General features: G+C 40.4%; 1 protein-coding gene across 4 annotated transcripts in view; it reads left to right on the top strand.

Annotated features, from left to right (window-relative positions):
* Positions 1 to 12733, top strand: part of LOC109308411 (multiple epidermal growth factor-like domains protein 6) — a 291549-nt gene that overhangs the window by 213217 nt on the left and 65599 nt on the right. For 3 of the 4 annotated variants that reach the window (XM_019532693.1, XM_019532696.1, XM_019532695.1), the window contains 7 exons: positions 1683 to 1805; positions 2412 to 2534; positions 3598 to 3768; positions 6307 to 6438; positions 10359 to 10487; positions 10938 to 11066; positions 11752 to 11886. In XM_019532693.1, the coding sequence (XP_019388238.1) occupies positions 1683 to 1805; positions 2412 to 2534; positions 3598 to 3768; positions 6307 to 6438; positions 10359 to 10487; positions 10938 to 11066; positions 11752 to 11886 (942 nt within the window). The remainder of the gene's footprint in view (positions 1 to 1682; positions 1806 to 2411; positions 2535 to 3597; positions 3769 to 6306; positions 6439 to 10358; positions 10488 to 10937; positions 11067 to 11751; positions 11887 to 12733) is intronic. The other variant, XM_019532694.1, reaches the window with a different exon arrangement.

Here is a 12733-nt window from a genome sequence, read left to right on the forward strand (position 1 = left end):
CAGAACCCCAGATGGTGGGTGCGGGGCAGACAAGCCCAGGGCCAGATAGACTCAATTGTTGTTCCCCTCCCCAACTGCACCAAGTCAGGTTGGGTCGGGTCAGCACCACCCTCCCCCACTGGCACCAAACCAGGTCAGTCCCTCTCCCTCTGTCCCCCATAATCCAGGCCTGCAACAACTCACTAAAACTTCCTAAGTGGCCCTCGATGACCCCAGAAAATTGCTCATCCTGGCTTTGGAAGGACTAGGCAATTATAATATTGTAATGCACAATAGATATGTAAAGATTTGTACTACCAAAAATTTGGTTGTAGAAAGTAGGAAACATTAGCTACTAGACAGGATGAGAAGGAAGAGAAAGATAGAGGTCTGTGACAGGAGAATTGTTAAAACGAGAAGGGTAATTTTGGACTGGTTTCTGAAATGACCTTGGGTGTCTGTGGGATTACTAAGGGCCTGGCTGGAGTCTCATTTAGACCCCTGCTAATGAAGAATTCAGAGCAAAGAAAGTTATTGTGGCCAAGGTGAAAGAGGTGATAACGTAGATGAAGTTTTCAACGGAAGAGAGCAGAGGAGGTGAAAAGTTCTGACAGCAAAACTCTCCGTTTCGTTGGTCGTTCTCTGCACTGTACAAGGCATTCGGTGAGCTTTTAATAGAACCAAGAGACAAGATACCATCTGAAATATTGCAGGGCAGCTTTGCTTGTGACACTTCTGGAAAAGGAACACTCCTTGTTCAAAGAACCTGCATTAATCAATTGCATGCTAACCTCTAACCTCAATTGATTAATTACATTTTCTTTCTCCTCTCTTGTCTGCGTTTCCTAATAATGTTGGTCGCCTTTCCAAGGTTAATTGAGACACTGACCTTTTGCTTCTGTGGTTGCTCATCTAGTTAATGTTCAAAAGCATTTTGCAAACTCAGCATTGACAAGCTACCCCTTGAAAAGCCACTTAATAGCTCAACAAACTAAAAGGGCTGAGATCAGCCGAGAGCCTGCAGTTAAAAGAAAACAGTTTGATTCTTGTTTCCAGTCACCGAGACGGCAGTTTTTGACCAGACATATTTCCAGATGTAAACAAGAGGCAATAAAATGGTGGCAGTTGATTTATTGCATATAAATTGCATATAAATATCTTCTTTCTTGAGTGTGCCTCACTGAATTGGCGCTTACTGTTTTCTGCTCTGTTTTCTGTCATAATAGACCTGATGGTTGAAAAAAATTCATATGAAAATGATCAGCTACAGATCACTGCAGAATAGATGCTTGTTATATCCTGCAGTGTTGACATTCTTGTGATTAATTATTTTGTCGTGGCAATGCCTCCGAGTCCCTGGCACAGACCAGAATACCTTTGCTCTGGCCCTGAAGAAATATAGAACAAGTGTTCTGCTATTGAATGCTGACAATGTCTTTCCTAATTATATGACAGTGATCCGGTGAACAGACCCATTATCAAGATTCAAACAAATATTTTTGGCTTGGAAATGATAAACAGAACATAGGAGAACTGGCCACTAGCGTGCAATATCCTGGGAATCTGTTTTAGAAAACTGCATGGGCTAAAGTGGCCAACAGGGTGAGAATAACAGTCTTTCAGCGCCATGAATCAAACGAACAGGTTGCTTGTTTTTGAATTGCCCTTGTGAAACCTAATTGAAGTGCTCCTTTCTCCTTCAGAGCTGGATGAGTGTGAGACTGGAGAGGCCTGCTGTTCTCAGTTCTGTATCAACTATGTAGGTGGCTACGAATGCACGTGCAAGGCAGGGTTCCAGCTTAACATTGATGGCTGTGGATGTGATGGTAAATGGCTTAACACTGTTGGTTGTGGCTGATTCGGATCACAAGAGGGGGTGGAAGAGAACAGATTTCAAAGCTCATTCCAGTATTTCATAGCAGCAAATACTGCTGTGTCAATAGGATTTTAGCAGTATGGTCCCCAAAACACAGGGACTGAGTAACAGGCAGGTCTACTTTGTGCAGGAATGCAGGAAATGAGTCAACTGAAGAGCCCTTTCCCCTTACACACATACTATATGTAAATGTCATCAAAGGTAACTGCCAGAGTACTTTACATGTAGGTAAACACCAAAATATTTGGAGGTCTGGCTAAATATGGACAGGTCAAGATGTGTATATAGACTTCTTGGATCTATGCAGTCATGTTGGGGGTTTTTTATAATTTTATATGGGCCTGAAATATGGCAAAATAGCCTCTTTTCTTTTGCCTTGAAATATTTTGATACTTCTATTGTTAGTGGGAACCAAAGGAGTACCAGGTAGATTCAAATGGAGAGAAATAAATTTAAGCAAAGTTTTCAGAATGCACATATAAATTTTGTTTAAAGTTTGAACAAATTTCAAGTGGTTTAACCTTTTCCTAATTATCCTCTATTTTTTTTTACATAGATGAAGATGAGTGTGTTGTTGACAATGGTGACTGTGACCAAGTCTGTGTTAATTCTCTGGGGTCATATGAATGTGCATGTGAGGAAGGTTACATACTTGGTATCAACGGGCAGACCTGCATCAGTAAGTCAGAGTAATGCTGGAAGACAATTCAGCATTTCCTGTTGACTTAGAACATGAGCTCTGAGACAAGATTTTTCAGAAGGGACAAAAAATTTTGAGAGTCCAGTTTGAGACGTTTAAGGATGTCTAAGCTATGTGCAGCCTTTTGGTCCCCCACAAGCATGCAAGATAGTGGCTTGGTGAGAAGGTTAATAGAAGATATATGGGCAAATCCTCCCACCAGCAGCCTTGAAAATTTCAGCTTGTTTTATAAAAAAAATTCTGTTATAAAATTTTTGACACACGCTTATATTACCCTTACTTTAGTTATATTAGGAGGTTAAAGATCTTGTGGGAGAAAAAGACCTAGTTAAGCAAGTTACGTTCTGTTAAACTGATACAAATGTCTCTACTAAAGTCAGTGTCTAACACTGGAACTAGAGCCCAGCTTGGCCATGTATCTTTTTATCTAGTTTAACCACGTGCTAAACTACAGGAAGAGTGTGAAATTTCATCCAGTTGCAAAAAGTAGGTCAACTGATTCCACAGTCTCTTAATGCTGGATTTTCAAATTTTTGTGTTTATTTTAGAACCAGGTCCAAGTCACAGATCCACAGATTGAACAAATGTATAATCCCTACCATGGGCTGAATTCTAGACCAAAATACTCTCAAACATTCAGGGTTCAGGATCCACAACTAAACTTCAACATTTTCAGTTCTGGCCCAACATAGAAATACTGAGCTCCGGACTTGTTTCCAGCCTCAAACCTAGAGTTTAGTTCTAAGAAGTGGGGTGAGGCCCATTTTGTTCTTTCTCTTTTTCCTGCTCATGTGTACTCCACTAACAGAGTTAATAAAGAGGAGCATGTGTGCCTTGGTGTACTGAGTATTGTACGTTTAGGAATAGCTATAACTGTATACGTTATGTCCTGTACATTTAGAAATGGGTATAACTGTGTGTACATTATGTACTGTACATTTAGAAACAGATTTTACCCTGTTAGATTTTTTGGCTATACCTAATAGGAAGATCTAAAGACTGAAGCAGTAAGTTGTAATTCTAAAGATGGCTCTGTTCTTAGCACTAGATAATGAAGAACTGAATAAGGAGGAAGAAGAAGAATTAGAGATCTCTAGGATTCCAGATCTTCAGTTCAGAAGACCACCTCAACTACTTAAATATGCTGTCACACTAGACCCTTTCTACGAGGATGAGGATGTACGAGGAGAACTCACTCTCATGCAAAAAGTTGGTAAGAAACTAAAGATGATGCTAGTTTCTAAGGGTGAGAACAGGTGGTAGTGGTGAGTGGGAAAGTCTCTGGGTTGGGAAAGATTTCAGAGAAAAAATGAGACCGACTCAGGAAGGATAAAGCTGGTAGAAGAAGAGAAAGAAAGCAGAAGGCCAAATTTTTTCTGCCCTTCAAAGAATGTGCACCAGCCAGCGGGAGGTACCTGCATCCTTCTGCAGGCTGAGGGCAGCTGCAGCAAGGATAATCCAAGGGCAGCACACTGATCAACAGCCCTTATCATTGCTGCTTCAGAAAGGCAAAAATTCTCCATAATGTTGGTACTCCTGGAAAACCAGTCTCATAGACAACCTATAGAAAGAAATGCAGGGACTACCTATTTTGTGCAGAGTATGTAGAGGAAATGATGATACTGAAACTGGTCAGAAACTATAACATGTAATCATAAAAAACCCAGGCTAGGGCATGGATCTAAGCTACGGCATAAAAATCCAGGCTAAGGGCATCCAATAGTTTTTTCAACCTAGAATTAACTCGAAACTCAATAGCCCTGTTGTATTGAACAAACAAGGAGAGTTGGTCACTTTACTATGGATTCAAAAGTCACCTTGTTTTTTCCTTGGTAGATGAATTTCTTGAGTTCATGAGTGGACTATTTTTTTTCTTTCCAATTTATATTGTATCACGTTTATATTTAAAGTCTAACTAGGTCTGATTGCACATCTGAGTCCATGTTCCACAGGTACAGTTCAGGGTCTGGTCCTGGCATTTACTTTTTATGTATAAAGGGGAAAGTGTAGACCTGAAAAAGTCTATGTGATGTACAGCAGGAATGCAACAGAAGGTAGTCATGCTAGAAAAACAGTTAACAGCAGGCAATATTCCACAGCTAGACGCTGTTAGGCTGACAACCAGTTGGGAATCTGACAAATAGTATTGCCACCTGGAGAATGAGAAGCATAGAAGGCAAAGCCTAATGTTGAATCACCAGCACTGACTTTGTTTTTCATAGTTAACATAATTTTGGGGGAGGCTCATAATTTTGTAAGTGAGCTTCTGTATTTTTCCCCAAAGGCTGATCCAGAGCATAACCATGACAATGTTGATGCCCAGGGAGCTAGTGGCAATGGAGGGTGAAAGTACCTTTTTCAAAGTTTAGCCACGCCTTTTCACTCTCAAATGGAACATAATTTCTTCCTGGCTTCAAGTGCTTTTTTGTGCTGTGCTGTAGATTTTAACTAAACCGCCTGTTAAAACAATAATATATTGCAAGCAGTTAGTCTTTTCGACAGGTCCTTTGCCTTTTATTATGTTGTTGAAGTAAAATTGGTTACCCTTTCCAAAGGCATTTTGCACTCCAGTGTTTAGGGCTGAATTTTCAAAGTTGTTCTTAGCTGCTTTCTGAATTCATTTGAATGCTGGCCACTTATACAAGTTCCTGAATGGGAGCTGTTGGGTGCTAAGTGCTTTAGAAAATCTGATCTCACATAGAGAATTACCAATGAAAAACAAGCAACCCACTGACTTAATGTTAGCTGAAGGAGCCTGTCAGCTTCCTTTTAAGGCCTCATCAAAATCTTTATCCAAAAAAACCATCAGTCCTGTCCCACAAACCACCTGAGGCAAAAAGCTGATCAAAAGGATGGGCTTGTAATGTCATGCAGATATTTCAAAAAGAAGTAACATTTGTCTCATTAGCCTTCAACAAACATCATGCAGCAGGAGTGCTTGTACTTGTGAGCAGATAAAGGAAAATGGTAGATGTGTGTGAGACAGAGACTTAGATACTGATTTGTTTCTCCATGTGAAAATCCTCTTCGTGCAGAAAAGATTATAAACTTGCATTAAGATAGACTTTCACAATATAGTTTAAAATTTGCTTTTTAAATATATTATGATTATAGTGTTCACCTGATGTGACCTGAAAACTGAAGTAATGGTATCCTCTCTTTAAAAAACCTCTTTTGAAAAAACCTAGTTCAGTTCTATAAGGCACAGTATTTTTTAGCCCTCTCTGGCAAAGATTTACAGTATCTTGCTGCATGAGTACCACCAGAGACGGGGAGCCTAGCCTCACACTTCCTCTCACTTAGGATGCAACTCTTTGCAATCAACCTCACAGCATAAAAGCAGATGTGCTCTGACTGGGCAGTGCTAGAACAGAGGCCCAAAACTGAGGACACAGCCAATGTGCTTATTGTGTTGAAATGGGAGGGTTCTCCCTTATTGTCAAGGAAACCATACTGATGTTTGGAAAGATCCAGGTATATTTCTAATACCAATAATACTCTTAATACTTTCTTTAAATTGATCAGGTTCACTAAATCATAGAGGAGTAGGGCTGGAAGGGACCTAATCCAACCCTCTGATTGAGGCAGGATCATCCCGATTCAAACCATCCAAACCACAGTCTAAACTCTACAAGAAGTTCTACAAAGTTCTTTCTTTGCACTGTATATCTGGAATGGTTACAGATAGGTAGACGTTTATTAGTGTTGTGTCCCTGTGCTCACAAAACTTTTTGTGCTTTTTCTATTTCAGTTTGTCTGGATAGCACATTTGGCAATGATTGTAGTTTGAGCTGTGAAGACTGTATGAATGGAGGCACATGTAACAGTGAGAACAGTGGATGCATCTGTTTGCCTGGATGGACTGGCATGATCTGTAATGAAAGTGAGTACAGGACGGTTAGACGGGATCCAAGAGTTATGTTCTTTGCCCTAGAGCTCTGCTCTGGCAATTGTATAAGAAACAGAAACAGTTTGTTCTCATTTTATACTGAAAAGGAACAGAATTCTCATTGAAAGATTTCACATTTATGCCATTTGATCACAGTTGAGACGGACGCAGTGGCTTCTTGATTTTGACATGAAGTCTTCATGTCCTGTGTGGCACATTAAATCTAAATGGGAAGGGATGTTGAATTATGCAGTTGGTAAGCCCCTGGCATTGCCTCACTGATCAAATACCAAACCGCCAACACATTATCCCACTCTACTTCTTTATTTTGATGTAAAGTCCTGTTCACTTCATGTGCTGTCCCCAGAATGTGAGTGGACTACAGTGCACCAGGTTTGCTGCAGACTATTACTTGATTAGCTGCATTTTAGAAGTCTCTTCTGGCATATGCTAATGCTGTCTGGGTTGACTCAAAGGTAAACTTAGTTGTTTCCAAGTTTCCAAGTTCAGACGTGCGGTCATTTTTTTAATTATTATTACATTGGTGAACTAAGGCCTTTATTTCTGAACTGTTGTTTTTTTTAATTTACCGTAACATTATTGAGAGTTGTTCTTTTTTAGTATTAGAGCTTTTACTGCTTAAAATACTTTAAGTGCTTCTGACCTGTACATCAGTGCCTTTTATAAAGGAAATTATGATACAAGAACTTTGCTTTTCGTTATTCCTACTTCCTTGTAAAAAGCATTTTCTGCTGCATGAGGATGTGGGAAAAAACAAACGGCATGGAAGAATGGCCATGTCTTGATGGACAGTACTTAGCCTATTATTTACATAAAGGCAGTCAGGATTTGTGCCTTCATCATCACAGCATTAACAAAAGAGTTGTTAGCAATTCAGTATGTGTGCCCATTAATTGTATTACCATTGTGCCTAGTAGCTTTAGTTAGAGACTAGGGCCCCAGGGTTGCTATCCAACAGCTGGCTGAGTCCTTTCCCCAAACAGCTTACAAGCTGTAAGATAACAGGCAATGGGGTGATACAGGTTTCCCTTGGTTTATGCTGTACATGCGTTCCTGAAAATGGCACATAACTCGAATTTCCATAAAGGGAACCCACTCTACAATGTAACAAATAGGGATCCTTTCCAAGACCTTGACTGCACTGACCCCCAGATTTATTTCTACCACTTTTACAAGACAATTTTGGTACTCACCAACAGCAGACAGTGCGCACAAGCACAGGGCGCTATCATAATGTGGACAGCAACTACAGAAACACGTGTTGCGGACAAGGAGCGAGGAGCACAGATCCACACAGAAGACTATATTTTGGTGCTTGTCACTCCCACAAAGCAGCTGACTGCGGGCTTCCATGACACCAATCAGATAAGAGTGAATTTACCTCGCACATAACAAATTTTTGGTATAAAAAGGATCATCGCATAAGAGCAAATTCACACATAATGAACCTGCGTAAAGTGAGGGAAACCTGTATTGATAGCTGGGCCAAGGAACTTTGAGAGAGTGCTACGCAGTAGTCTCAATAGGTCACCACCCTAACATTTCCAAGATATTTGGCAGACACCAGGGCAAAAGAAAGAAGGAAGGGATTCCAACAAATTGCCAGAAATAAATGAAAATGTAGCGGGTTCCTAGTACAGGTGAACTATGAGTTTAGTTAGAAACTATTGGGGCACTGGTAATAGAATAATAGCAAAGAAGTTTAAAATGATAATTTTCAGTTTTGCTATGTGTTACAGGTAGTGCTCATAGGATATTTTAATGTGTTTTGGTAACCCAACTGGAATGTCTTAACCCGTATTTGCAGTATAGTCTCTTCATTCAGGCACAGATTTAAGTCAGGGCTCGTATTCTCTGTAATAGTATTATATCGTGTGCATTAATAATTGAGACTTTTTCTATAGTTATCAACGATGTTATTCCATTTGATCCAAAAGAATTCTGTTCTAGTTTTAAAAAGAATACAGAATTATGTCTTATCTCATTGATGTCAGTGTTGACTGAGATAAGCACAGAATGTTTTCTATATAAATCAAGATTTGATCCTTATAAATATTTTTTTCTTTCTTTCTTTCATTCTTTTTTTCCTTTCTACATAGATGACACTTTGAAAAGAAATCAGGAGCTTAATTTTCCTAATGAGTGAAAGAAAATCAAAGGATAATTGATGATGAATTTCAAGATTCTTAGTATGTAATGGGGGTGTAGGTTGTAGCCGTGTTGGTCTAAGGACACGGGCAGACAAGGTTCTTTGGGTGAATCTGATATCTTTTATTAGACCAAATAAATAGTTGGAGAACAATTTTTAAGCAAGCCTTCAGGTTCAAAAACCGTTCATCAGGCTAAGGAAGTTTCAGCAGTTGGTGAGTGCTCGTCCTGGATGGAATGAAAAGTAAAAAAGCCAGAGGCTGGGCTGGTACGCAGACAAGACAGGTAGTCAGTGAAGATGTGGGTGGGAGACAGGCTGGGTGGGAAGGAGAGAAGGGGGATGAATAGTGAAGTACCTGGGAAGTCAGCTGTCAGGTAAGTTATAATGTGTCATAAATCCAATGTCTATATTTAGTCCATGATTTTTAGTATCCAGGAGGTTGATGAAGTGCAGTTCATAGGCTCGTCTCGGGGAAGTACTTTGTAAGTTTCCTTTGAGGATCAGGACTGAGAGGTTGGAGAGAGAGAGAGAGTGGTTTTCTTGTAAGAACTGTGCCCCCACCGGTAATTGGGTATTCCTGTCTTCGAGAGATTTCCAGTGTGTGTTCATTCTGGTGCGCAGTTGTTGTTTGGTCTCTCCTGCGTATTTTCCATCAGGGCATTTGGTGCACTGGATGAGATGTATGACATTTCTGGAGATGCAGCTATAAGATCCGGGAATGCTGATGGCTCTGTTGTGGGGTGCAGTGATTGTGGGGGGGGCGGGGTGTGGAGATGTGCTGGCAGGTTTTGCATTTCTTGTCATGGCATGGTCTGGACCTAATTTGGTGTGTTCTGGGCCTGAGGAAGTTTGCTTCTGGTGGTGAGGTTCGGTGCTTGTTTGGAGGCTAGGATGGGTGGCTCTGGCAAGATCTTTTTAAGAATAGGGTCTCTTTCTTGTATGGGTTGCAGTTGTTTGAAGCTGACTTCCCAGGTACTTCTCCACTATTCATCCCCCTTCTCTCCCATATGCCCAGCCTGTCTCTCATCCATTGACTCCTCAGTCTACATTTTCACTGACTGCCTGTCTTGTCTGCATACCAGCCCAGCCTCCGGCTTCTTTACTTCTCATTCCATCCAGGAAGAGCACACATCATCTGCTGAGACTTCCTTAGCCTGATGAAGGGTTTTTGAACCTGAAAGCTTGCTTAAAAATTGTTCTCCAACTATTTAGTTGGTCTAATAAAAGATATCAGATTCACCCAAAGAACCTCGTCTGCTTAGTGTGTAATGATAACCTGTCAATTAAGTTAGTTACTGAAAATGAGTCCAAAGATTGTATTTAACCAATTTTAGCTGAAAATAATGGAGGTCTTTCCTATTACACAGATACATTTTTCATAGGAGCCATCAGAGCTTTATGCCATGGAGTCCTGTGTTGTTACGTCTCAACCTCTGGACAGTATAAAATATCTATGAAGCTTCAGAGCTTCTGTAGGCAAAGAATATAGCTAAGGCATATTTCCCTTCAGGTAATTGAGTCTGGTTACTTCAGCTGTCAGTTTTAATGACCTGGTGGTAAATACCAGAAGAACAGATATCATCCTATAAGGAAACAACAGTGACATGGCATAATTTAAGAAATGCTTGACCAGAGTTGTCCTTTAATTGTTTGTATTATTCTGATGACTGAAGCATTATTTCATTTCATTTCTAACTCATGAAGTGATTACTTAGTCCATTCATCTTCTCTGCTTTCTTTTCAGCTTGCTCTCCAGGGACTTATGGGAAAAACTGTAACAGCATTTGTAAGTGCCAGAATGGAGGCTCGTGTGACCCTGTAACCGGACAGTGTCACTGCCCACTGGGAATTAGTGGAAAGATTTGTGAGGATGGTATGATTGCTAGTGTTTTGATCTGTATAATTTCTGTCTGGGAACCTAGTGACTGCCCATTTCTTCTTGTCGTTGCTAGTTTGCACATAGTAGAGCTAAGTCTCCAGTTGAGGTGGTGGGCATAGACACATACGCTTGAATCTTGTCCTGCCTTGCCCTCCTTGTCTTGAAACAACAGGGGAGGCAACAAATGTATGAAAGCAGTTAGCATTATCAGCATTGTAAGGATAGCAAGCTGAGGCAGGGACAGACTTATCCCAGTATCAGCTAAGATGGTGGAAAAGACAGAATTGAACTGAGATCTCCTGTGTCATAGTACAGTGCCTCAATAAAAAAAAGCATCAAATTTCCTCCAGATGCTTGCTATGGGAAGCATGCTAAAACAAGGCTGGCTTGGTATTTCACAGAAAGAGACCTTGTTGATCATTTTGTTCACGTGTACCTCTCTAGGCTGTCCAAAAGGATTCTTTGGGAAGAACTGTAACAAGAAATGTAACTGTGCCAATAATGGCTATTGCCACAGACTGTATGGAGCCTGTTTGTGTGACCCAGGATTATATGGGCGTTTCTGCCATCTAAGTAAGTCACAGTAATTGTTCTGAGCTGTTTGCTGTAAACAGAAAGAGCACAACAGATATGAAACGATTCTATAAGGATGTATGGCTGTAACTGAGCAGGGTTTTTAGCAGTACGTTGCTCAATCAACTCTGGGGGGACAGCTCACCTCCTTAAGTTTGGTGATGACGTGACAAAGGTATACACACAAAAAAGACAAAGGAAGATGACCAGGTACCTAATACCTAAAAGATAAAGGGGAATAAAGAATCTAAAAAACAGAAAGAAAAACCAAAACGGCTTTTTTTTCATGTATAGTTTGTTGAAAAGTTAGAAAAGTGAAGAGACAGTTTTTTTCAGGAAAACATTCATTTGGGGGGAGATTGTGGCATTTTACCCCAAAAATATTTGTTTAAAAATGACAACCAGCATTCATTTTAAAGCTTACTACCTCTTGCACTCACCTCAGATTGCCCAAAATATGATGGATCAGCTCAGTCAGGAATTGGCTTTATAGTTTACATACACTCACATGCACACTCACGCTCACACTCATGCATGCACGTCTCTGAATGTATAGTTTTGCTGACAAGTAAAATGCATATTTCTCTTTACAGAAGTTGTCTTATCCACACACAGCTCTGCAGATGTTTAAAAAATAACTCATGTATAATTGCAATGTTAACAATTCCTTTTGATCTGGCTACAGCCTGTCCCAAGTGGGTCTTTGGAGCTGGCTGTTCAGAAGAATGTCAGTGTGTGAAGGAGAACACTCTGGAATGCAATGCCAGAAATGGTACTTGCACCTGCAAACCAGGTTATCAAGGGAGCAGGTGCCAAAAAGGTATAACCTAATATCTGATCCTCTGCCTTTAAAGCCATGCCTATTCATTAATTCTCATTACTCCTTTCATGAGCCACCTGGCACTATACCAGATATTAATACATTTTGGCAATTAGTTCTCTAGTTTTCCTATTGCAATCTCCAGTGGTCATTTAACTTCACTAAGGTTGTAGGGCTGTAAATGAGAGAGAGTTTGGCCCAGCAGACTTATCCTGAACAATTGGCATAAGGGTGAAATTGTAATACACCTGAAGCTTTGACATTGACTTCAGTGAAGTCAGGATTTCACCTCAGGACACAGTAATTTACAGCCAGTGCTTGCATTTTTTTTTTTGATAGCTGGATTATTTATGAATGAATTCTACATCATGCTCTTTGGAGCAGGTTTACAGCTCTTTAAATTCTGCCTCTTTGTAAGTTCTGTAGATAGTGCAGAGGAAATTGTATTCTGTATTCATGCTTGACAGTCTTGGGGTGGAAGTGGAGTAATGCAATAAAGATGCTTGCCTCATATTCTTCTCTGAACTGTAATGCTATAGAGCCCCTTACAGGATTTTCTGAGGAGGAAAAAGGGGATGGAGGTTTAGTACGAGGGTTGATATTTCGTATCTCCTCGTTCTGTTGGTGGTGTTCCAGAGCAGTTTGGAACTAGCTCTTTTCCTGCCTCTGATCTCTCCGTAAGGCACAAAGCAGCAGTGGCTGTAAAGGCAAGAGTTTTCAGGTATCAGGAGTAAAAGCATCAGGACACTCAATTGACTGTATTACAAAGGCATGTTTATAGATTCATAGATTCATAGATGCTAGGGTCGGAAGGGACCTCAGTAGATCATCGAGTCCGACCCCCTGC

This window comes from Crocodylus porosus, unplaced genomic scaffold (genome assembly GCF_001723895.1).
Source record: "Crocodylus porosus isolate Cpor-Errol unplaced genomic scaffold, CroPor_comp1, whole genome shotgun sequence".
NCBI lineage: Eukaryota > Metazoa > Chordata > Crocodylia > Crocodylidae > Crocodylus > Crocodylus porosus.